The sequence below is a fragment of the Artemia sp. Qi Xiang Cuo genome, chromosome 9 (assembly GCF_049724085.1).
Source record: "Artemia sp. Qi Xiang Cuo chromosome 9, ASM4972408v1, whole genome shotgun sequence".
In the NCBI taxonomy this organism is placed as follows: Eukaryota; Metazoa; Arthropoda; class Branchiopoda; order Anostraca; family Artemiidae; genus Artemia; species Artemia sp. Qi Xiang Cuo.
The window spans coordinates 36,427,065-36,452,827 of record NC_142802.1 but is presented as its reverse complement, the minus strand read 5'-3'; the positions used below and the strand labels follow the sequence as shown (position 1 = coordinate 36,452,827).

General features: G+C 35.1%; 1 protein-coding gene across 2 annotated transcripts in view; it reads left to right on the top strand.

The window, feature by feature from the left end:
* Hasp (Hig-anchoring scaffold protein) overlaps positions 1–25,763 on the top strand; it is a 359,559-nt gene that overhangs the window by 309,503 nt on the left and 24,293 nt on the right. For both annotated transcript variants that reach the window (XM_089094509.1, XM_089094508.1), the window contains 2 exons: positions 4,699–4,850; positions 11,993–12,169. In XM_089094509.1, coding sequence (XP_088950635.1) covers positions 4,699–4,850; positions 11,993–12,169 — 329 coding nt within the window. The remainder of the gene's footprint in view (positions 1–4,698; positions 4,851–11,992; positions 12,170–25,763) is intronic.

Below are 25,763 nucleotides of genomic sequence, written 5' to 3'. Positions count from 1 at the left end.
GGACAGAGATCGATTAGGGCGTAGATTATAAATTTGCATGATATGATCTAAATCTTGAATAAAAGCAGCAGTATTTTTCAATGTGCAATATATTGAAAATAAAAGTCAAATAGTTCTTATCAGTCGTTCCGCCAATGCAGCCTTTATACTACTATGACTATAATAGAGCATTGTATTATTTTTCAACAATACCCTCTCTACATGTGGATTAACAAATTTACTATCTCGATCTGTTTGAATTTTTTTTATAACAATCTTGCTCAAGAATACTTTCTATAGCCTTAGCAGCCTTATCACTTCTCTTTTTGCGCAATGGAATAGCATATGCATAGCAACTGAAGACACTGATTGCAAGTAGAATATGTTTGTAGGGTGTATCGTGACGCCTTTGAATCTCATCTAGTGTTAAAAAAAACTGCTTGCATAATTTGCAGTGGAGAAAAGGCTTTAATTTTTCAATAATGATTACCACGAGCCCTTTGATTTCAATGTAGAGTGTACCTTGGCTCATTTTGTAGACACTCTTTTGCAAGCCTTTTTTAAATTCCTGAGACCTGAGAAAGTGTGGAGGGGGAACCTAGACTTCCCACTTTACTAATATTTTCATAAGCACGTTTGAAAACTTCCAAAATTTTGAACGTAAACACGTAATGTAGTATCAACTACCCTTTTCCATACTAGTGGGTGGTGATAATGGTGATGAGCTGATATCAAGTTGTATTTGCTTTTGTCTCACCATCGCCGGTGTCATCAAATCATTATTTCTACTGGTACTACTACTTTTAGTAGCGGTAAGTGTTCTAATATTTTTCAAGATTGATTTAAAATTCTTTTTCTTATTTTAATGTTAGACTCTTGCTATGCTCTATTAATATTTTTAGAATTTGCTTATTGGTAATAATACTTTTCGGGAAGTTTAGTGTAATCAAAAATTTGTTTAGATGATTGTCAAATGATTAATGTCCTTTACGATTTGTAACCATATCATATATTAAATCAAGTAGATTATAAGTTTTCTTTGAATTATAATTCGTTTCCCTCTACGAACAACTTCAATGTGCTCACATTATATGAGGTATGTCAAGAATCTTTTACTCTTCTCACGATATGAGTGTGGTAGTAGGTCTCCAACACTTGGAGAAACATTGGACAATATTGAATCTTCTTTCTTTGGTTGTTTTGTTCCATAATTTTGAGGTGTATCCTTTTTATCAATGAGACTTACATTGACCGGTATAATGCGCTAGGGGTTATATCTGTCCACTTGTTGAAGTAAATCTTGAAGCAAAAGTAGTTTTATCGTCGGCAATATCCTCATCATTAATAACTTTATTGAGATTATCCTCAAAGTGTTTCATTTGTGAAAGGGAAGCTCTATTGCTGTCAGTTTGTACGGCTTAGCCATTTTTTCTAGAGAAAACTGTTCACAAGTCCTGCAATTATTGGCAGTAAAAGTGTAAAAAAGCTACCACCCGCATGGAGAAGACGTTTTCGTTTATATTTTAAATGTTTTCCTTTGTTATTGCTTCTCGCTTGTGCACTTACAATGGAGCGGTGTTGCTTTCTCTGTTGCTTAACTACTGTTAACTCTGTTGCTTAACTATTTCTGACAATTGAACATTGTCCTCGCCTAAAATTTAAACAAAGTTCAGATATGAGATTGATGAATTCTTTTTCAATACCATGTTTGAATTTGGCTTTCCTAAGTGCCAGTTTTTAACGGCTTAGGGCGGAAAATAAATGTCTATTTTCATGTAGTTTCTTCAGTGTCTTGATGGCAACTAATGACCTTTTTTTCTGTTCACTGGAAGATATACGGTAATTTCATTGTCAAAAATGTCTGTGACTACACGCAAATCCTCGGGTGTATTCTGATTGAGATTCAATAGAATGTAACCATAGGGTCTATTTGTTGCCTGATTGTATGCTGAAAGGGGAAATTTTGGAGCACCGGGATATTTTTGTTTATTGCAAGCTATTAGAGAACTTGAATCACTAAAAACCATGTAGATTGTATAGTAGGTACAATTCAAAACAAGGGTTCTTATTTTTGGGGCATCACGGTAGGAATGTGTTGCAAAAAACTTGAATCACAGGATTTAAAGGCATAATTTTTATTAGGAAATGCCTGAAAGATGTCTTGGGGGAGATGTAGCAATGTCATGGGGGTTTTTAATATCATCCATAACTAACCAAGGTTGTATGCATTGTCATTGACTAGTATACTGTAGAGCTTAAAGATAAGGTGGGAGGTTTTAAAGGAATTTTTCGCTAGAGGGGGAGTGAAATATAACAATACTCAATGCAACGGTACATCTCGTTAAAAGTCCTTCAAAGAAATCTCTTAATATGGTTTAAATGTATCACTAATACCAGGTCACTCAGGGGATGGGTATGGGCGGTGGCAGATGAATGAAATGTTATAGTAGTGTAGAGTATATTGTGGGGCATCATGATTGGCTTAGGTTGCAAAAAACTTTAATTGTGGGATTTAAAGACATAATTTTTAATAGGAAATGATTGATCAATGTCTTGGTGGAAATGATGTCTTTTCAGGGTTGGGGGAAGGTAGTCTTGTAATGTCATTGTGGGATGAGCTACAGCTTAAAAGTTACGGTGGAGACATCAAGGAATGGTTCCCATGGAAAAGGTGAAAATCTAACAGATACTAAAAGAAATGGATTTTTTCCTTAAAAACTCTTAATTTGTCTTAAATTTGCATCTAATATCAACCTTATTCCTCCGGCATTGCATGCTAGAAGGAGGGGGGCCTGTTGTCGCAATAGTTTGAAATCTAAGAACCTGCGTAAAGAAACGATACATTTTCATTTTATCGTTATTAATATCTTGAGAGCAAATGTCTCCTGGAAATATATGTTTTCCGATTGCGTGCCAAATTTTGGGTGTAAACACATCATTTTAGCGTTTGCCAAAAATGGGGAATCTCAGGTGTCACGCAATCGGTATTTTTGGAATATGGTTCAAGATACAAAATATTGTGGATGGTTTCATGAACGACTTGCTTGGGGCGCTGTACCATTGGAAGGGAATGACCTTTCGAGCGAAAAATGAAACGCCGAAAAAGAAAATGTTTTAAGGCTTTTGGGCGAAAAATGTCAAAATGGTATTATCTGGCAGTGATGGATGCATCGTTCATGTGTAAGATGCGCTGCCCTTACATAAAGTATGTGCCGCCATTAAGTTAATGAAAAAAACGCTTTGGGGGTTTTGGGCGAAAAAAAAGTATTAGGTGACAGCGTTGCACATTAATTACATATGGTGTAAGCTGCCGTTACGTTACAAGCGGGGATTCCCTATGGGTTCCTGACGCAAGGTTAGGCATAATAGACCTGTCCGTTTGGAACGGGGTAAGTCGTATGACGTCATTGGAGTCCAGAGGGGTGTGTCATGGAGTCTTGTCAGGTGTTTTCCCTTTAATAGAACAGGTGACTTCGTTGTACAGGTGCGAGGGTCTGTCACATGAAGTCAGAGGGTGACCGTAGAAAAACAAAGGGCTGTGTCATAGAAAAACACCTGACCTAACCGAAAAGGACATTCAAGTCGACATTCAACTCTTGCCAAGGACATTGATATCCTGCCAATAATGGGAATATTGCCAGGGGTGTTAATTTGCATAGAAACAGTGACCTCAGAGGGCATGCGTTTGAAATCCGGGGGTGTTTACCATGACGCCAGAGGGCTGCCGTAGAAAAACAATGGGATGTATCGTAGAAGAACACCTAACCTAACCATTGAACTCTTGCCAAGGGCGGGAATGTCACCTAGAAACAGCTGACCGTATTGTACAGGTGTGTTTCCTGACGTGAGAGGGCATGTCTTTAAAATTCTATGGGAAAAGGGAGGGCATTTCTTTAAATTCAATGGGAAAAGGGAGGGCATGTCTGGGGAGGGCGTGTCTTTGAAAGCAGAGTGGCTACACTACTGTTTGATGATTGAAATCAGAGTTTAGTTTGTGTAATTGATTTAGGTTCATATAAAATAAAAAAGGCAAAATTGATGACGTATGTAGGCTATTCAAGCACATAAATTTTAAAGCTTAGATTCTTCCTTCCCTCATCTTACAAATTGTTTATCTAAATCTCAAGCTTATATTCAGAGCAAAAGATGGCGACCTGACTTGGAAGATCCGACACTGTAATTCGTTGTGAACTTTAATAGAAAAAGTTACAATTACTTTTGATTGATTAATCCTGGTAAACAGAATCATTTTTGGGGACGGAAGGCAAACTAGAAAAAAAAACAATATAATTATAGAAAAAATAAACCAATGATGGTAAACTGTTGAAAACCTTGGATTTTTTTTTTGGGGGGGGGGGAGTAAGGCCAGAATCCCCTCTATGTGTGCAACGTATAGTAACTTTTTGCCGATTTAGGCTTTGACTTCTGGATCGAATATAATTTAAACAAATTACCCGAAAATTCAATTTGCGTATTGTTATAGAAAGTAACTATTCCCAACAGTGGCGGATCCAGTGGAGGGGCGAGGGCCCCCCTAACGTAGTCTGAAGTGGTTAATTTACTTAATTAACGCAAGTTTGCGTTAATTAAACTTGCCCCTAACGCAAGTTTATCGGATCAACCTATTTTGCCCACCCCCCCCCTCTAAAAAAATCCTGGACCCGCCCCTGATTCCCAAACATATTGAGTATTTTATCTCACTTAATAATTATTTCCTAGGAAATACAAAGGAGATTGGACCACAGATGTTGGCCGTGACCCACAGATAGAATTCCGTTTGAGTATTATACATGCACAGAAAGATGACTCGGGAATTTATACATGCATAACGCCAACAAGGCATAGTCATAGTATCAACATAATTGTAAAAGGTTTGTCCTTGTTTCTATTTTGATGCTGCCTCACGTCTAGTCCTTCGACTGTTTTTTTTTTTTTTTTTTTTTTTATTTTGGCTAGCATTTACGGATTGTATATAATTGCCAGTCTTATTTAATGATAAAAAAAAAATATATATAAAACAGTCCAATTTTAACGAGATTTCTTTGATTTGAAGTGAGGGTTTAAATTTTCTGACAAATAAAGAAAGCATTAAGAAAAAAAACTTAGTTAAACCTTTTTATTGTGGTTTTCGGAAAATATTTGTATCATCTGACCCAAGGCCATATCTAGGCGGCTAAGGCGTTTGACCCTCCTCGAAATGTTTGTCCGCCTCGTAAAAACGTAAAAAAAGAATAGGCTAAAAGCCAATCTTTGATCCGTTTTTCAAACTTTTTAGAGTAACTTCCCCCCCCCCAAAAAAAAAAAAAAATCCTGGACACGTCCCTGATCTGACCTCTTTAATCTTTTTTTTTGCGAACTATGAACAGGAGCTTGATTAAGAAGAAAGGGTAGTTTCGGCGATTACCTATCTTCATATAATATACCAGATTAGTGCGATAGTACAACGATCAGTCACAGCTACTACAATGTGCAACAGTTGTGGTCATTCACTTTCTAATTAACAATATATTGTTAGGTGGAAAGCAAGGTGGGTTGTCGGTTTGGTGTGAAATTGGGAAGTAAGCATGGCTGTGCTTTTTAGGTTATTTAATGAAAAGGCTATATTGTCATAGATCTAGACGTTTCAGAATTGTTGGTCAATGTGGTGAAGTAGCCTGGCTATATCCACTAGATGTGGTAAAGTGACCTGGTAAGAGCAAGACTAGTGACCTAAGTTTTGGTCCTAATAACTATGGATAGCGTCTCAATCTGTGGGTAGCCAAATCTAAGTACAAGGAGACGTTTGCCTGCTGAGCTTGCGAGAGAACAGATAACAATTATCGATTGCTTTTAATTGATTCTGGGCAAAAACGGTAGAGGTTAATTGTCTCTGGGCAACAACTGTACAGAGTAATTGGCTCTAGACAATAACGGTACAGGGTACAGTGTCCCAACATGATTACAGATACAATACACAACTTAGAACCATAAGCAATACATACACTTACATCAACTCAAATAAATCCGAATTTTAGCAATAACCTGAGGTCAAAGATATCTCATAGAAAGAAGGCAAATGGTGCTCGCTTGTCAGCGGCGCTACCATATATTGAATAAGCCAAAACATGTATTCTGTTTCAAAACAGGGATGTAGTTATATCTCAGTTTTCTATTTCAAACTGCACATCCTGTAGCTTTGGCTAATGTGGTTATTTCAAAACTTCTTATCTTAGTCAAATTATGTCTATCTATTTATTTTATCAAAAATTCTGACTAGAATTGTCAGCTTACCACAACATGTTCTTACTTAAGAAGAGTTGTCCTTAGCTCTCTATATTTTACTTTAAAAGAATTTTTTTTTTTTTTTTTTTGAAGAAAGAAAGGATGTCCCAAGAGGAAGGATGTCCTCTTGAGACATCCTTCTTATGTTGTTATTATTCTTTAGGAAATTTTTTTGCGCAGGGAACTTCAATTTCGATTCTTGAAGCGTCATGTCTATGAGCAAAAACAAAATAAGGTCCACCAATTGATCCCCAGTGATTTTAACTGTGGGATTCTCATTCTTGTGTCCTTCTTTGGTTTGTCTTGTCGTCCGGATGTGTGTCTGTTTGCCGATAATAAACTACTTTTCTAATCAATTACTCAGAGAAGGAGGAGCCATGTTTACTCATTCTTCCTTTTCTTTCTGTTTCTTATTTTTTCTGTGGTTATCCAATGATAGCAGCAAGTTTGTGTTAGAAAGAAGAGCAAATGTTTTATTAAATAAGATTAAAGTAAATTTTATAACTACTTCTAAAAAATTTCGATTGATTTTTCTTAATGTAATTTATTTAATTCCCATCGAATAATTAAGCTACAAGGAATGTGTAGTTAAATTATCATTCTTATTCTCTGTTATTTTTAAGTTTTGGAATGCTTTGATAAAAATAAACACAATAAATTCAACATTTTGACTTTTAAAATACATATTTTCAGCTTAATTTAATATTCAAACAAGAACACATTTTTTTGTAACGTTAAACTAAACATTAAAACAATATATTCTTTTAAGTACGTTAAGCTAAATTATAAAGCAACATCTTTTTTTAAGTACGCTAGGTTAAAGCCTCATGGCATGGGGAAAATGCTTGCTTTTCACTGCTAGGCTGTGTTGCCACACAAAGCAAAATTTTACTACATTTAGTGAAAACGGACCCAAGTTAGCAAAGTTAGTAAATCGAAGTCAAATTTAGTATATTTTTTAAATTTAGTAAGTTCTTTAGTAAATTTTCCAGAAATATGAATAACACTGTTAAATGCATTTTGTGCCAAGTTTCATTCTGTTGAAAAAAGTCTGAATATTTTCTTCTGTCTGAAATGATATTTTTTATTGTATGGCTTCAATTTCAGTCCCTTCCCCCTCTTCATCAACATCAGTGTATCGCGTGAAGCTTTGAAAATCTGAAGTGTGGATACAATCAACATTTTTTCTTTTTTAAGAATCCATTCTGCAGTCAGTAATTTATTTTTTATTACAATTTTGAATTCAATGATGTGTGTGTTCAAAGCACAAGGGTGCATGGTCAATTTTGGCTTAAAGTGGTGAAAAACTGAACAAAAAGGATGTTCAGCACCCAGTGGTGCGGTAAGCCCTAACCGGGGAGGAAAAACTTACCCATGAAGTGTTTAGTGTTTTATCTAACGGTTGGACAGAACCGCAAAATATTGAGTCCTCCATACAAATTTCTAATGGCTATTTCCTCCCAATGTGTAGGCTAAGATAGCCTATAGTCCAGGTGCCAATTGACAAAGTACGCTTATTTTCAGGTCCTCTGTCGTCATGACATATACGTTTTATGCAATATGAAAGCCGTTTCCAGTCATATTGAAGCAGCTGACTGCAATTTTACCCAAGAATAGGTATCTCTAAGGGGTACTTGACCCTTAAAAATGACTAGAAAGGTTAGAAAATACTAGCTGGAGAGTTTTCTATACAGTTATTTTTCAAGTTTGCAATGACACCTATTACATGGCTCCTGTAATACATGCAATTTTAAGAAGAAAAAGAAATTATTGGCAATGAAATAATAAGTTTTTAACTTACTGCCAAAAACTTGTATCCGAAACAATTATTATATACTCAAAGAATAGGTGCGTCACCTGTTTACCTTAGGCTGTTCTAGTAATTCCTTGGCACTGTGCTCTTCTCAATATTCAAAACTCTTACCGGAAAGCGTGGAAGACTTTATAAGATACCTAGTCAACTATATTGGTTTTAATCCAAACCCGGTCAAGGAGTATGAACAGTTTCAAGAGTTTACAAATATTGACAAACACAGGATGCTGTTCATCAGTGCAACACGACGGCTGTCTCTCGAAGCAGTGGTTTAGAGGATTTTAGAACAGTGGATTGCCTTGACTCTGCTTTTGGGCGATCAATTTAACAACATTTACATTGATAGGGCTAGTCGGGAGAAGGCAAGGCCGATTTACCGTTTCATGAACGATCCCTTCTGAAAAGCATTTCTATATATTCTGTCTTTCACACTGAGGAAGATCAATGTGCTCAATTTGGAGTTTCAGAGCAGAGCAGTTCGCATTCACAGTATTCTGAATAGCACCAGAACTACATTTACCTCGCTATTGAAATGCTTTGTGAAGCTCGTTGTGATAGAGAGGGTCGCACATGAGGAAGTTTTGAAACTCTCCCTGGAGAATCACACACTCCAGAGTGTAGTTCTTCCTCTTAGCATTTTGAACTTCGGGCCAAACACTGAATGTCATTTGTTACATTTGTTTTCGGTTGAAGCTTGGAGAATTCCGAAAAAGCTAAAGGTTATATTATGTAGAGCTCTGCAGCCAGATCACCAAGAGGTTCGAAACGGACGATGAAACGCTCAAGAAACTCGAGTGCGTCGATCGTGTCGTTACTTTGAGTGGCTCAGTCAGAACACTAGTACCATTCATGGTTCGATTTCCATATTGGTTCGAGAAGGTTGACAGGGAAATAAAGGGAAAAAGAGACATCTTTGATGTGCAGTGGTCAGAATTAGAGTCTAGGACAGACTTATTGAAAAATATACCTAGTGACATGTTTGAACCTGATATGTGCTGGAAAAATTTGCAGTTGGTGAAAGATGGTATGGGGAAACCCGTGTTTGATGATCCTTACGAATTTATCTTGCAGCTGTGCTGTCTCTCCCGTTCATCTGCTGACTCTGAAAGGCAGTTCTCATTTTTGTCAAACATCAAGAGAAAGCTTTGAAATAGGCTAAAGACGGAAGCTGTTGCTGCGATAATGCACAAGAAACAAACGGTGCGCAGAGAAAATGAAAATGAAGAATAGCGACTTGGTCCATACCACCGCAGATAGTGTCAAGAATCTCAAGGTGGAAACGAGTTTTGTCTTGGCGGCAGTGTTTCTTGTTTGTCAGGTGCCAAAAACTACCAATAGCAATAAACTCCAGTCTACTCAGAAAGTAAATTACTGTGTGCTTTACGCAGCTGCACAAAGCAACAGAAGGATCGATGCATTCGAGGTTCTTGAGCGCTTCATCGGCACCAGGACAGCATCCCCTAAGGAGATGGCAAGAAAAAGCCGTCAATTACAGACAAGGCCTACTAGGTGGGGTGTTGCTCGCATTCCGTTTCCAGTAGATCTTTTCTTCCAACAAGATACTGTAAGAGTGGCTAGACAACTTTTGCCCTTTTGAATTCATTTTCTGCAGGCGCAAACAGACAACTGTCAAGTCTGCAAGAAGTGATTTGATCAAACAGGACAGTAGTTTACCAACTGGTGAAAATTCGAAGCAGGTTGTTGTTTCTCCTTCTCAGACAGTCATGACCGACCCTAATCGCACAAAAATAGTTTAGCAACAGACTTATGAAGGATTCATAAAACAGAGAGCCTTCAAGGTGGAGTTTGCTTCTGTGCTGTGCGAGCCCTCTCTTACCCTCAACCAATCAGAAGTAGCTCCACGCTTTTTAGGGAAAAGAAATATTCCGCTTCCCGTAACTCCAACGAATCGATGTTGTCAGCCCATGCAGTGATATCTGTAGTTTTAATTAAAAAAAAAAAAATCGAGTGACAAGCGACAGCAGTAGGTTTATTTCAATAAAAACGAAAGGAAATAGAACAGAGAAAAAAAAAGAAAAAACAGAAGAAAAGGATAAAAGAATGTGAAAATCCTATAGCGAATTCACCTATAGTCAAAATCGATGCTTGACGGTGCACGTGCGGGGGTAGCCACACGCGCCAAAAATTTTTTGGAGTATTTAGTAAAAAAAGATACAATTGAGTAAATTTTTCCTCTCAGACTTAGTAAATTCTTCCAGGCCGGGGTGGTGACACTGCTACTAGGCATAATATACAATTGCTTCTATCTCACTTGATTCAGTCTTTGAATTTGTAGCAAAGTTCTCGAAAAATTTTCAAGCTATTGTTGAGTGTGGTTTGTTCTCCAATATTGACGGACATTATTTTATAGGTTACAGTTGCAATGGCCTTGAAGTTTCAGTTAGATGTAGCTGCTTCAAAATACGTCGAAAATTGGTTGAAAATGAGTAAAAAATGTGTCAAAATTTGGTTTTAAAAAAAAAAATCTGTGAATGCAAATTTCAAATATTATACGAACAAGGCATAGATTTTGCCATGCACAAGCAAAACGCACAATTATATATACAAAACTAATCACTGAAATGTTTATTCTTAGTAAGAGTTTTAAATAGGTCCAGCTAGAGTTTAAAATCTGATAACCAATTAAAACGCACTGTAATTACATGGAAACCAACTGTTTCCTTCCTTTTTCGCAAAGATAAAAAAAGACCTATTTTTTTCTCCGGAGAGGGGTCTGCTAATTGTAGGCTCTTATGGGCTATTTACTTCTTAGCAACGTAATTTTACTAAGGAAAATACTATATGTGCTACTTTGAATGTAATATTCAATTCCAAAGTTTCTAGATTAACAGAAATTATTTTGTAATATGAAGAAAACATCGACTTTAGAGAAAACTGCAATTAAAACGTTAAATATTCTAATATATTCTATTTATACTGTATCACACGGCTTAAAAGAGTTAAAGAGACATAAGAAAAAAATTAAAATCTATTAACTTAAAATTCAAATGCATATATCCTTGTGTATCCGTATAACTATATATTTTCTCTATTTACACTAACTCTACATAACTATATGTGCAAATTATTAATGTGGTCTTATATCTTCTGAAAGAATATATCTGATTCACATATCCTTGTTTTTTTTTTTTTTTTTTTTTTATTTCAGATCCTGGAATCTGTGTTTTCTAATTTTTGCTTTTCTTTCGTTCTGTTTCTGTGACAGACGTATTCTCAGCAACTGCCTTTAACTTACTTTCGGTTAATTTCGTCATCATGACGTTAGAAAATTTTAACTGCCTTCTAATTTGAGGTAGCTGATAGAGAGTATTAAAGCATTTGCTTGATTTTCTTTTCTTTTTGCTAAGTATCTACTTTAAGAGTTATAATTTCAGTTTATAAATCCAAGTTCTCCAAGGTGACGAATCCAAGTTCGTCACCTAGTCGAACATTTTTTTTTTCATCTATATTCAACAAGGGCTAAGCTTGTAGCCTAAGACTTAGATTTGACAAGGTTTGAAATTGAATTCTTACTCTTTACCTTTTTCTTTATACCATTTGAGTTGCACTTGTAATTATAGCTTGCTTACCACACAAAGAAGATTTTGAAGGAGCATTTTTTTCTTAATTTCTGTTCATCATCCTTTAGAGGTGTTTTAATCTTCTTAAATAAATTACTATTACATTTAGCATAAATATTCACAGTCAAATTATTATCAATTGGCGATTGTTACCAAATGCATGTTTTGTCCTTGATTTCTATATCTAAATAACTAGAGTATACTTGTTGTTTTATATTCATTGCTATACTAATTTTAATTGTTTTGAAGGAAAAGTGTTAACGATATTTCACTTGTTTAAAAACGGGGAAATATGAATTTTGAATTCCATTCATCTCGACTAGAATAAGTGGCAATCATTTGATATATTACATTTCAGCAATTCAGTGTCAATCTTTAATGGATCTTAGGCGTGGACTAAAAGTTTCCACTGCAGCGAATAAGATGGGAACCAAAGTCAACTTCACATGTGCAAATGGCAACAGTTTAATTGGCCCTTCTGAGTTAACGTGCCTTCCTTCTGGCAACTGGAGTGCAAAGCCGCCTCAGTGTGAAAGTAAGTTAAGCTCAAGTGATTTTCCTATTCCTATATTTAATGTTAGGTTTTGTTATTCTGCCAGCATCCCTGTTTTAGATTTCTTGAAAATAGTTAGTTTTGAGTTGTTTTTTTTTTCTACTGAAGTATGTATATCTGTCACTTTCATAATCATTAGCCTGACATCAAAATAACTAAAAGGCTAATTAGGAGTAATTGTTTCGAACTAAAAAGGCTTTATTAACTTAATACGGTGTATTTTCATTCAGCCTGGAATTGTTTGTCGGTTAACGCTCATTTTGAGCATTTGTGCCCTAACTTGCTGAAGTTTGAGAGTTTGACTCAATAAAACCGGACATTTTCAATCCTTGATTTGTGAGAACAGTTACAAAGGATGATTAAGCGGATTGAATCTCATTTAATATGCTGCTTGATGGCTTAGCTTAAATGATCCGTTAATGTTCGTTTTAAGTTTGAATTGATCTTTCATTGTAATCTCGTTTTGTTCGTTTTGTGTATTACTTAATCATTCATAGCGATTTCTAATCGTGTTAACTTTTTGAATTATTATTTGCTTTATGTTTGCTATTCTACTCTTTGTTTTAATGGATTAATTAACTTTCCTTAAAAAGAAGATTTTCGAGGAAAAGAAAAGAAATGGGACCATGATTAACACTTGATTTTTTAGTTCGAAACATTTGATTCGACATTTGCTTTTTAGTTCGAAGCATCTGGAAAATCTCAGGAAAAGCTATGGGCATTCAGTTGAAACTGTCAGAGAATGTTAATGGGGATGTTAAACTAAATCAAAACTCACTTTTTGCATCCTGGTTACCAAAAGGTTGAATATTTAGTCTCAGGAATGGATAAGAATATCAAAGTGAAACTTTCAGTGAATGTGAGGGAAAGGTTAAACTTAATCTAAAGACACTATGTGAATCCAGGTTGTCAAAACGGGTTGCCAGGTTGTCATATTTGCGATGTCTCAGGAACGGCTGAGGGTAATCAGTCTGAACTTTCAGGGAGTTCTAGGGGAGGGGGGGGAGTTTGAACTAATTCGAAAGCTACTATCTACATCCAGGTTGCCGACAGACAGATGTACAAAATCTAAGGAAAGGCTAAGGTTATTAAGCTGAAACTTTTGCTGCATTTTCAGGGAGACATTGAACTAAATCAAAAGAAACTTTGTGCATCCATAGCACAGTTTATATAATATACCAGTAAGTTTACCGCAGATGATTTCTGGCTCTTCATTCTTGGTGCGAACAAAAAGCTCCTCCCACTTATTTCTGCATTTATTGTCCACTTATTGGTTGAGCCGGCCAAGTGGTTTTGTCAGTACTTGTTCCGTAGGTGATTGTTCTTTATCTACCCGTGAAAAGATCTAATGCCGCTTATGTTTATATCTGCAGAAACGTTCTCTGGAGCACTCGCACCTCGGTCCGGGTTTTTATAATGGGTGAGATAGGGAAAGATCATACGGGATAAATATATAAACTGTGATCCATACTCAGAAAAGCCGAAGGATATTAAATTTAAACGTTCAGAGAAGTTTTATAGCGATGTCAGACTTAAATTGAAAGACACCATGTGTGTCCAAGTTGTCTAAAGGATGTATCTGCGATATTACAGTTAAAGCTTAGGGTATCAAGTTGACACTATCATGGAATATTGAGTAATAAGCTGAACTAAATCAAAACGCACAAAGTGCATCCAGGTTATCAAAAAGGCGCATTTGCAATTTCTCAGTAACGGCTAAGAATATCATGTCAAACTATCAAGAAATGTTGAAGTATGTTCTGAACTAAGTAAAAGACACTATCTGCATGCAGGTTGTCAAAAGGGTGAATGTATGAAATATCAGGAACTGCTAAGGGTTTTAACTTGAGATTTCTAAGGTTTTTTGTATAGGAAAGTATTTAACCAAATCAAAATTCACTATGTCTATACAGGTTTTCAAAAGGGTCTAATCGCAATTTCTCAGAAAATGCTATAGGTATTGGGTTGAAATTTTCAGACAATGTTTAGGGGGCTGTTAAACTAAATAAGAAGAAACCATATGTATGAAGATTACTAAAGGGCATATCTACGCTGTTTTCAGGGAATTCTTAAGGATATATAAAACTAAATCCAAACCATTGCTTGCATCCAGGGTGTCGAAAGAGTGTACCTGTAATAAATTAGAACGATCAAGGATCTCTAATTGAAATCTTCTTGGGATATTGAAATAAACCAAAAGACACAATGAGATTCCAATTAGTCATAATGACGTATCTGCAACATCTCACGAAAAGCTAAGGGTATCAAGTTGAGACTTTCAGGAAATGTTGAGGAGGGTGTTGAAAACCATAAGACGCTATATCCGTCCAGGTTGTCAAAACAGCGTCTAAAACACTATGTGCTACCAGGTTGTCAAAATACCGCATCTGCAAAATCTCTGGAATAGCTGATGGTAGCTGATGGTAGTAATTCAAAAATTTAAGAAAATGTCAAAGGGGATGTTGAACTGCAAAAAGCTCCCTATATTCATCCAGGTTCTCAAAAGGACGTATCTATAACGTCAACGGATAAGGATATTAAGGTAATTTCTTAGAAAATATTGAAAAGGGTGTCAAACTAAGTCAGGACTATGTGCGTGTATCCCAGCCCCCTTCTAACTCAACCCAATTCAATTCAACCTGGTTTTGATAAATTCAAATTGGTCAATTCAACCTTGGTTTTGGTAAAACTACAATTTTAAGAAATTTAATTCTTGATTCGTTTGCAGCTTCCACCTTGTATTGCAGTGCCCGTAACTTAACACCAGATCGGAAGTTTACAGGGTTTTAGCTTGAATTGCAATCAAGTTTTTCAAATTTTTTGTTGGAACTTTTTTCATATAACGATTTAAATGAAAAAAATGAAAATTATAATTAAAATGTCTTAACTTGACAATTAAAATCATCAAAATGTAACAATCCGCACATATTGAGAGTCAAGTATCAAGTATTCATTTTGTCGATGTGTGTAATGTACAATCATTTACATGTTTATGCTATATATTTTCTGTTTCTTAAGCTGCTTTAATTCTTGCGTCTACATATCCCATTGCACTCACATGATGTGTAGGGCTATCCGCAGGGACCACAGTTTATAGAATTATCCAGTAAGTTTATCGCAGATCATTTCTGGTCTTCATTCTTGGTACGAACAAAAAGCTCCTCCCACTTATTTCTACATTAGCGGGTTAGTCTGTTTCCGTCAATCAGTGAGAAATGGTTACAAAGTGCATTATTCGTAATAGCAGGTTTCCACTTGTTTCGTGTCCAAGAGAAATCTGACTTGTCTACCCGTGAAAAGATCTAATGCCGCTTATATTTATATCTGCAAAAACGTTCTCTGGAGCACTCGCACCTTGGTCCGGGTTCTTATAATGGGTGAGATAGGGTATGATCATACTGCTAATTCTATAAACTGTGGGAGGGACAGACAGAATATATTCCCTTACATTAAATTACCGAAAAGCGCAATTCTTAGTAGGCTATTCTAGTTGTCGTTTAGGGACATTTGTCGGTGACTATGTAGAACTTTTTTAATTTGTTGGCTAAAAGATAGACAACCCCTTAACCATCGAATGATCTTTTTGAATTTAAGAACCGCTATTGTTTGATTGTATCCCAGTCTAGTGGCTGTCTGTAGCCCAAAACTATATAGAAACGTTGCTTAAATTTTTTTTAAATTGGTACTATTTGGTATCATGGGCATGAGAAATATGAAAATAAAGCACAACCAACAAAATCATCGAAATTTTGTATGTAGCTTACCTTCATATCCAGGCATTAAAGGGAAAGGGTGTAGGACGCAATTGTAACGGTAACAATTATAATATTCAGAAACACCATTGAGTGGCAAATCGAATGGCAATCTTTCAGTAAACTAATAGATAGAAATTTGGACGAACTTACCCAGCTGGCTAGCCGCCAAACTTCTTCAAATTTAAGGATACTTCCAGGCATGGATTTATTGCAGAAATCAGGACCTGGGATGATATTTAGTTTGTATCATTACTGATTATAAGGTTTTTTCTGTGAGCCAAAAATTGGCTTGGTGGTTGATTTGAATGAGGGTTAAGACAAACTGAGGTTGAGTCGCATGGGGCTCAATGAATGAGGGTTGCATTGTATGGGCTTTGAATCAAATGGGGTTTGGGTTAAATGAGCTTCGAATTAAATGGGGGCTGAGCTACAAGGGCTTAAACTTAAACTTTTTTTGATTTAATTCAATAGTAGTTGTTCTAGCACTAGTATAAGTAGTAGTAGTAAGAGGTACTAGTAGCAGTAGTAGTAGTAGTAATAGCAGCAGTAGCAGTGGCAGTAGTAGTAGTAGTAGTAGTAGTAATAGTAGTAGTAATAGTAGTAGTAGTTGTTGTAGTAGTAGTATCAACAATTAAATAGTAGTAGCAGTCGCAATCTGAGTTTTCTTAGTAGTTGCAAATAAGCGGAGCCATTAGTGGCCGCAGTCCCTAGCAGTCACAGTCGCAATTAGTTGCAATCACAGACGCAAGCAGTTGCACTCCCTCTTTTGCAAAAAAAAACTAATCCTATATGTAAAAAATGGGCAACATACTGTTAGTTGCCCAAATACACATGTATTTGTAATAAAGATTACCCGTGATTACGACGCCACTTGTGTACATCGTCCGTAATTTGTCGAGTCAAAAAGTACACCTCTTTTCAGGAACCACCTTTATTTCAAACTTTTCTTTAAAATAACCTTAAATGGGGGTTGGGCTACAAGGGCGCTGAGTCAAATGAGGTTAAGTAAAATCGAGGGGGGGGGGAGTTAAATGAGGATTGAACAGCATGGTGGTTGAGTTGAATGAGCATTAAGGCGAATGGGGTTTCGTTGCATAGGGGTTGACTTTAATGAGGATAAAGTTACATAGTTCAACATCTCCCTTAACATTCCCTGAAATTTTCAATTTAATAACCTTAGCCATTCCTGAAACATTACAGATAAGCCTATTTTTGGCAACATTGACCCACTTGAACTTTTTTTGATTTAATTCAATAGTAGTTGTTCTAGTATTAGTAGAAGTATTAGTAGAAAGAGGTACTAGTAGCAGTAGCAGTAGTAGTAATAGCAGCAGTAGTAGTGGCAGTAGTAGTAGTAGTAGTAGCAGTAGTAGTAGTAGTAGTAGTAATAGTAGTAGTAGTAGTAGTAGTAGTAGTAGTAGTAGTAGTAGTAGTACTAGTACTAGTAAGTAGTAGTAGTAGTAATAGTGGTAGTTGTAGTAGTGGTAGTAGTATAAACAATTAAATAGCCGTAGCAGTCGCAATCCGATTTGTCTTACTAATTGCAAGTAAGCGGAGCCATTAGTGGCCGCAGTCCCTAGCAGTCACAGTCGCAATTAGTCGCAATCACAGACGCAAACAGTTGCACTCCCCCTTTTGCAAAAAAAACACAACAAATCCTATATGTAAAAAATGGGCAACTTACTGTAAGTTGCCCAAATACACATGTATTTGTAATAAGATTACCCGTGATTACGACGCCACTTGTGCACCTCGTCCGTAATTTGTCAAGTCAAAAAGTACACACCTTTTCAAGAACGAACTTTATTTCAAACTTTTCTTTAAAATAACCGTTGCCCCAGGCGCTCTGGAGGTTCATGTTATTCCCAAAGCATAGTTATTTGAATTTTAGACTATGTTAAACAAAATGGCTATCTCAAAATTTTGATCGGTTTTGTTCAGGGGAGGACCGCTAAACAGAGTGTAAGAGCAGGTCTGGCTGTAATTAATCACATTTGACTTGAAAAAGGTCACTAGTACTTTCCACCTCCAACTGAAATGAGTTTCCTGGGAAGTTTCTACAACTAATCTCTCCATATGCACACAGCAATAAACCCAGCAATGGGGTGTTTTCTGCCGTTGTGTGCCACAAAACAGCAATCTTTGCCCAAAGAGGCTTCAATGCCAATTGGTTTGTCATCGTTTACAGTCCTAAAATATGAAATTTTTGAGTAAATAGGCTCCTCAAATTAGGCCTAAAACGGGGAAATGGGTTTACTTTTAGTATCATATTCTACTATCAGTTTTAAATTAGAGGCCCCTAGGGATTAAAAAGTTTGAGCATGAGTAGAGCGAGTATGAAGACGTATGACTGTGAATTTTTTTTACAGGGTTCAGATGAAGCATACAGCAGAGTAGCAAACAGATCGTCATAACAAAAAATATAATATGGTACTATAGTTTTTGGCATTATGCAACTATTAGAAACTTTGCCGCTTGGGCTAGCAGGCTACTGCGAGATCGCAGAAAGATATTTAATAGCTTAATTAAAAGTTGCTGGCTCTTATAAATTCGTCTTAGAAACTCCTTCTGAAAGTACCGTTCAGGCATATGGCAATTTTCGGTGCCATTTCTGGACTTTAAATACTGAAAAGCATAATAAGGTTGAAATTCCCATGTTCGAACGTCTTAAATTGGAGGTATACAATTCCTTCTCTTGTATACTCCAACTCCTAACTACTTGTTAAGTGAAAACTGAAAACTCACGCTTTAGAAAAATCTAACTAATGAATAAAATGTTATTTATTTACTCTTATGCTCTTACGAAAATAGCTAAATTTCTTATGTCCAAACTCTCAAATATATTGATGAAGACGCACCCCTGGGGTTCTTTATTTACGTTACATAGCTGCATAGATCTTGAGTGAAAATTTAAGGGAAATGAGAAGTAGAATCTATGCATAATGACATTTAAAAAAAAAACTTGTTTAGACCTTTTCTAGTTTCAGCACTCAAGTTAGGGAATCACTAAAGGTATATCCAACCTTTTTTTACAGTTTATTCCTTATACATTATTTTAAAAAATAAAAACGAGTAAGATTAATTTGAAAATCAAAGTTTTTCTTATGGAAATATAGACGAAGCTGAGATTTAAAGAAAACATAAATTGTTGCTTCGCAAATAACTTAAGATATATCTACAAAACTAGCTCAAATAAACTGACTCGTGAAATATACGTTGGATTCTAAAAAACAAACACTTTACTGAAAACTGAAATTGCTTGAGCTTTTTTCTAAAACATTATAATTGTACACTATCGATGTCAAGGTCGATATAATTATTAGTTAGTGCTAATTTTCTACAGGCTACTCGTGGAATTTTGGGCTCCTAAGAGGACAACCTGTGTTTTGGGAGATTGGTCTTGTGTTTTTAGTAAAGTGTAGGTTTTTATAATTCTACAGATATTGGAAAATATCACTAGTCAATATATTTGAGCTAGTTTTGAAGATATATTTTGTATAATCTGCAAAGCAATAATTTTGTTTGTTTTAATGTTCATCTTCACTCTTTGCTTCCGTAAGAAAAGCTTGTGTTTTTATTACTCCAAAGGAAATGGTAGCCTACGTACAAGAACAATATTAAAGAGGAAAAAAACTGAAATGTTTTAAACCTTTAATTCTCTTTCAGACTAACTTATCATAGTATAAGCGAGGTCTTGTTTTATCACAGAGGTGTAAATTCAAGTAAAACCAAAATCCTATATAAGCGTTAAAAATGTAAATCCAGCCTAAACTATAACCTGCTATAACTTTTAAGTGGCTATAATACTGTCAGATTGAGCAAGCAATTGTGAGTAGTAACCAAGGTACTATTTCTATGGCCCCTCCGTACCAAACAGGTTTTTCTGGTAGGTATTCTATTCTACAGGTCAATACACTCTTTCTTTGTCAAGAGATTTACGCAATTTCAAAGTTCAATGTCTTTTTTTTTCTTTTTTTTTAAACTGGTATTTTTTCAATGAAGTCCATAGCACTTTGCAGAAACCCGTGAATGTAGGACTGAAAGTCCAATTACTAATCAAGTTAGTGTGGCCGCCATTTTTGATCTGGTTAAGTGGGTATAATCTGATTTGGTTTGTTATTGCGAGAGGATTACTCAATTTACATCTTAGTGTTAACTGGGCAATGACTAAAGGAACATTTGAAGGTGGAGAAAAAAAAAGGGTAATTAGCGATCGGATAATTTTAACAAGAAATGGCTGAAAAGTGTTTTGAGGGAGTTGAGTTGCACGAGGGTTCAGTTACATGCGGATTCAGTTACATGGGGATTAGTTAAATGGGGTCGAGTAGCACGGAGGTTCAGTTGTACAGGGTTTCGATTATACAGGGGTTCAGTTACATGGGGGGTTCAGTTGTAAGGGGTTTTGGTTATACAGGGGTTCAGTTACATGGGGGATTCAGTTATTTTTTCTGATTTTGTGTGTTTTCGCAAGAAAATAACTGGTCTTTTAGCAAACTTAGCCATAGCTACCTGAAACTCTGCATAAATATCTTCATTTTTAATCTAATTACATAGCTACTAAAGGAACATTGAACATTTTTTCTGATTTTGTGTGACCACCCGGCACCCCAAAGACTCCTGAGCCTCCATTATAATACTTTTTAAGGTTTGATTATATCTTTGCAAAAAAAAGGGGTAATGGGATTTGTGAATTGGAGGAGATGCCATGATTATGTACTGTATAATACACAAGTGATGTTTTGGAGCGTATTGTCAATTTAACGAGAAAATGACTGAAAAGTGATTTGTGGGTGATGGGTTGCAGGGAGGGTTGAGGGGCAAGAGCGTTCCGATCCAGGGGTTACAGGTCCCCGGGGGGTTCGGTTCCCCCGGGTGCCCGTAACCCGGGGGTCCCGCTACCCGGGGTTTGAGTTAAATGGGGATTGAGTTCCACGAGAGTACGAGAAAATGACTGAAAAGTGTTTTGAGGGAGATGGGTTGCAGGGAGGGTTGAGTTGAATGAGAGTTCAGTTAACGGGGGTACAGTTACACGGGGGTTTCGGTTATACAGGGGTTCAGTTACAAGGGGATTCAGTTGCACGGGGGTTGAGTTAAATGGGGATTGAGTTCCACGAGAGTAGTGCTTTGTCGTGGTTTAGCTTGTCACATTTTTAAAAGAGCTTTACGGGGATTGAGAGACTCAGTTGCCTAATTCCGTGTGATTTTTCTTTACTTGATGGTCATTAAAAACGAAATTTTTGTGTTAAATAAGTAGTTTCTGTATCTTTTAAAAGAGCTTTAAGGGGTTTGAGAGACTCAGTTGCCTGATTCCTTATGGTTTTTCTTCACTTGGTGGTCATTAAAAACGAAATTTTTGTGTTAAATAAGTAGTTTTTGTATCTTTTAAAAGAGCTTTACAGGGTTTGAGAGACTCAGTTGCCTAATTCCGTGTGGTTTTCCTTTACTTGGTGGTCATTAAAAACGAAATTTTTGTGTTAAATAAGTAGTTTTTGTATCTTTTAAAAGAGCTTTAAGGGGTTTGAGAGACTCAGTTGCCTGATTCCGTGTGGTTTTTCTTTACTTAGTGGTCATTAAAAACTAAATTTTTGTGTTAAATAAGTAGTTTTTGTATCTTTTAAAAGAGCTTTAAGGGGTTTGAGAGACTCAGTTGCCTGATTCCGTGTGGTGGTTATACAGGGGTTCAGTTACAAGGGGGTTCAGTTGCACGGGGTTGAGTTAAATGGGAATTGAGTTCCACGACAGTACGAGAAAATGACTGAAAAGTGTTTTGAGGGAGATGGGTTGCATGGAGGGTTGAGTTGCATGAGAGTTCAGTTAAAGGGGGTTCAGTTACACGGGGGTGTCGGTTATACAGGGGTTCAGTTACAAGGGGGTTCAGTTGCACGGGGGTTGAGTTAAATGGGGATTGATTTCCACGAGAGTAGTGCTTTGTCGTGGTTTAGATTGTCACAGTTTTAAAAGAGCTTTACGGGGATTGAGAGACTCAGTTGCCTAATTCCGTGTGGTTTTTCTTCACTTGGTGGTCATTAAAAACGAAATTTTTGTGTTAAATCAGTAGTTTTTGTATCTTTTTAAAAGAGCTTTAAGGGTTTGAGAGACTCAGTTGCCTGATTCCGTGTAGTTTTTTCTTTACTTGATGTTCATTTTTTGTATCTTTTAAAAGATTTTTACAGTGATTGAGAGACTCATTCGCCTAAGGCCTGTTGGTTGTCGATTAAGGGGTTGTCGTTATAATCGAAATTTTTCTTATCAATAAGTAGTTTTTGTATCTCTTAAAATGGCATTGCAGGTTTAGAGAGACTCAGTAGCCGTATTCCGTTTGATTTTAGTTTTCTTAGTGGTATTTAAAAAATAAAGTAATGTTTTACATAAGTGTTTTTTGTATATTTTAAAAGAGGTTTACGGGGATTGAGAGACTCTGTTGCCTGATTCCAGGTGGTTTTTATTTACTTGGTGGTCATTAAAAACGAAATTTTTTTGTTAAATAAGTAGTTTTTGTATATTTTAAAATAGCTTTACGGGGATTGAGAGACTCAGTGGCCGGATTCCGTGTGATTTTTCTTCTTTTCAGTAAAGACACTCGATATCCTCAAAGTGTTTAATTCAAACTTTTTTAAAAATTCGAAATTTTTCAACTTTATTTATTTTTTTCTTTTTGTACATAACTTAAAATGTCAAAATATGCTTACAGTTCTAACAATTGCGCTCTGTGATTGGTCAGAGACAAGATGTGACTTCCCCACCTGTATTCTATGGCCGGTTATTCACACTATCTAATCAATTGCATGTATTAAATCAGTATTTTTTGCGCAATGGAAAGATAAACACATTAGTCATATCTTTGAAAAAAAAAATTGAATATGGAACATTTTAATAAATTGTGTTTACATAAAAAGGTTATTGTAGCATTGAATGCTGACAAAGAGAAGTATTTAAACTTTGAAACAAGTGCAGGTGGTAGCACTATTGGAAATGTATGCATGCATTGTCATGACAGCAAGGAATTAAATTTCTTTGGAATACCGAAAAAATTCAACTCTTATGTTGGTGGTTATGCGAGATTGAGATCTACAGAGATGATTGCACTCAAAGAGAATGCCAACATAAAAACAATCATTGATGATAGAGGAAAACTCCTTGCTACTGTTGCAGGTAACACATTACCTACTGATACATCCAATCGTCACCTTTCGGGTATTAGCATTCAACGGAAGATCAATAAAAGAAAGACCTACTCTTCTACTAATATCGTAAACCATATCTTATCTACGTGCCGAAACTGTTACCTGTGTAAAAATAATGTGATAATAGACAGTGAAATTGCCAGAAAAATAAAAAGGGCATTGTCAGAAAATATCACGATGGAATATAAAGATGAATCGATGAAAAACAAAGCAGCAGCAAACGTTACTGCCATTGATCAAACAGTCATTGAACCAAATAATACCAAAGACGAAAAGCATATTGAGCCTGTTGATGAGACACCAGTAAAAATTGTGTATGACTAAAAATGGAATAACGATTATTCTACTGATTACGAACTAAGAGAAGACAATATCTATAATATCAAGATAGAACATGGTGAACTATCTTATGGAACATATTCAAAATGTCCAAAGTTAATCATTGATAATAATAATGTATCGTAATATATTTTTTGTATTAATATTCTACATAGCATTATTTCATTAAAAATATATTATGCATTACATTGTTATGTGTTCATTATTTTTATAGTAAGCTAGAATATCAAACGTTTAGAATGTCTAATAAAACGTCAGAGATGTAAGAAAAGGAATTTGCATACGTGTATTGTCAGACACATGGGAACAAATTCTTTCTTGAATTCGCCTCCTGGATAAATAAAAAAAAGACATTTCATTCAAGAAATTATGACGAAACTCTAAGTAAGCAACAAACTCTTTCTTGAAGTTACCTCATGGATACACAATGCAGAAATTTCATTTAAGAAATTATCAAAAATTGTAAGTAAGTAACAAATTCTTTCAAAAATATGTTAATACGTTTAAGCAATAAATATCTTTAAGCTTAACCCGTCTTATTTCTTTAGAATTGTTTTATTCATTTCATTAAATTATGAAGAAATTGTAAGTAAGTAACAATAGCTTTCTTAAATTCGCTTCCTGGACACAATACAGATAATTAATTCAAGAAATCATAATAAAATCGCAAGTAAGTAATAAAGTCTTTATTGTTTTCACCTATTGGATACACAATACTGAAATTTCATTAAAGAAATTATGAAGGAATTGTAAATAGGTAATGCACTCATGTTACCTCATGGATACACAATGCAGAAATTTCGTTTAAGAAATTATCAAAAACTTTAAGTAAGTAGCAAATTCTTTCTTGAATTCGCCTCCTGGGTAAATAAAAAATACAATTCATTAAAGAAATTATGAAAAAATTGTAAGTAAGTAGCAAATTATTTATTGAATTCACATTCTGAATAAACAAAAAAAGACATTTCGTTCGAGAAATTACGACAAAATTCCAAGTAAGTAACAAACTCTTTATTGTTTTCATGACTTAGATACACGTTGTAGAAATTTAATTCAAGAAATTATGAAAAAATTCTCAGTAAGTAACAATTTCTTTCTTGAAGTCAACTCTTGGATACACAATACGGAAAATTTTTTTAAGAAATTATGAAAAAAAAAAAAATTCTTTCTTGAAGTCAACTCTTGGATACACAATACAGAAATTTCATTCAAGAAATTATGAAAATATTTGTAAGTAAGTAACAAACTCTTTTTGTTTTCACCTCTTGGATATACAGTACAGATACTTCATTCAAGAAATTATGAAAAAATCGCAAGTAAGTAACTTTTTTTTTCTCTATCAAAAACAATTTTTACTTAGCTACACGATGTAGAAATTTAATTCAAGAAATTAGGAAAAAATTCTCAGTAAGTAACAATTTCTTTCTTGAAGTCAACTCATGGATATACAATACTGAAATCTCACTCAAGAATTTCATGACTTAGATACACGATGTAGAAATTTGATTCAAGAAACTATGAAAAAATTCTCAGTAAGTAACAATTTCTTTCTTGAAGTCATCTCTTGGATACACAATAAGGAAATTTCATTCAAGAAATTATGAAAATATTTGTAAGTAAGTAACAAACTCTTTATTGATTTCACCTCTTGGATATACAGTACAGATACTTCATTCAAGAAATTATGAAAAAATCGCAAGTAAGTAACTTTTTTTCGCTTTATCACAAACAATTTTCACTTAGCTAAATGATGTAGAAATTTAATTCAAGAAATTATTGAAAAATTCTCAGTAAGTAACAATTGCTTTCTTGAAGTCAACTCTTGGATATGCAATACGGAAATTTCATTCAAGAAATTATGAAAAAATTGTGAATAAGTAGCAAATTCTTTTTTGAATTTACATTTTGGACAAACAAAAAAGACATTTCGTTCAAGAAATTATGAAAAAATTCTAAGTAAGTAACAAACTCTTTATTGTTTTCACGAGGTAGATATACGACGTAGAAATTAAATTAAAGAAATTATGAAAAAATTTTCAGTCTAAGTAGCAAATTCTTTCTTGAATTCACCTGTTGGATAAACAAAAAAACATTTCATTCAAGAAATTATGACAAAATTATAAGTAAGTAACAAACTTTATTGTTTTCCCGAGTTAGATATACGACGTAGAAATTAATTTCAAGAAATTATGAAAAAATTCTCAGTCTAAGTAGCAAATTCTTTCTTGAATTCACCCGTTGGATAAAACAAAACAATCAAAAAAGACATTTCGTTCAAGAAATTATAACAAAAGTCTA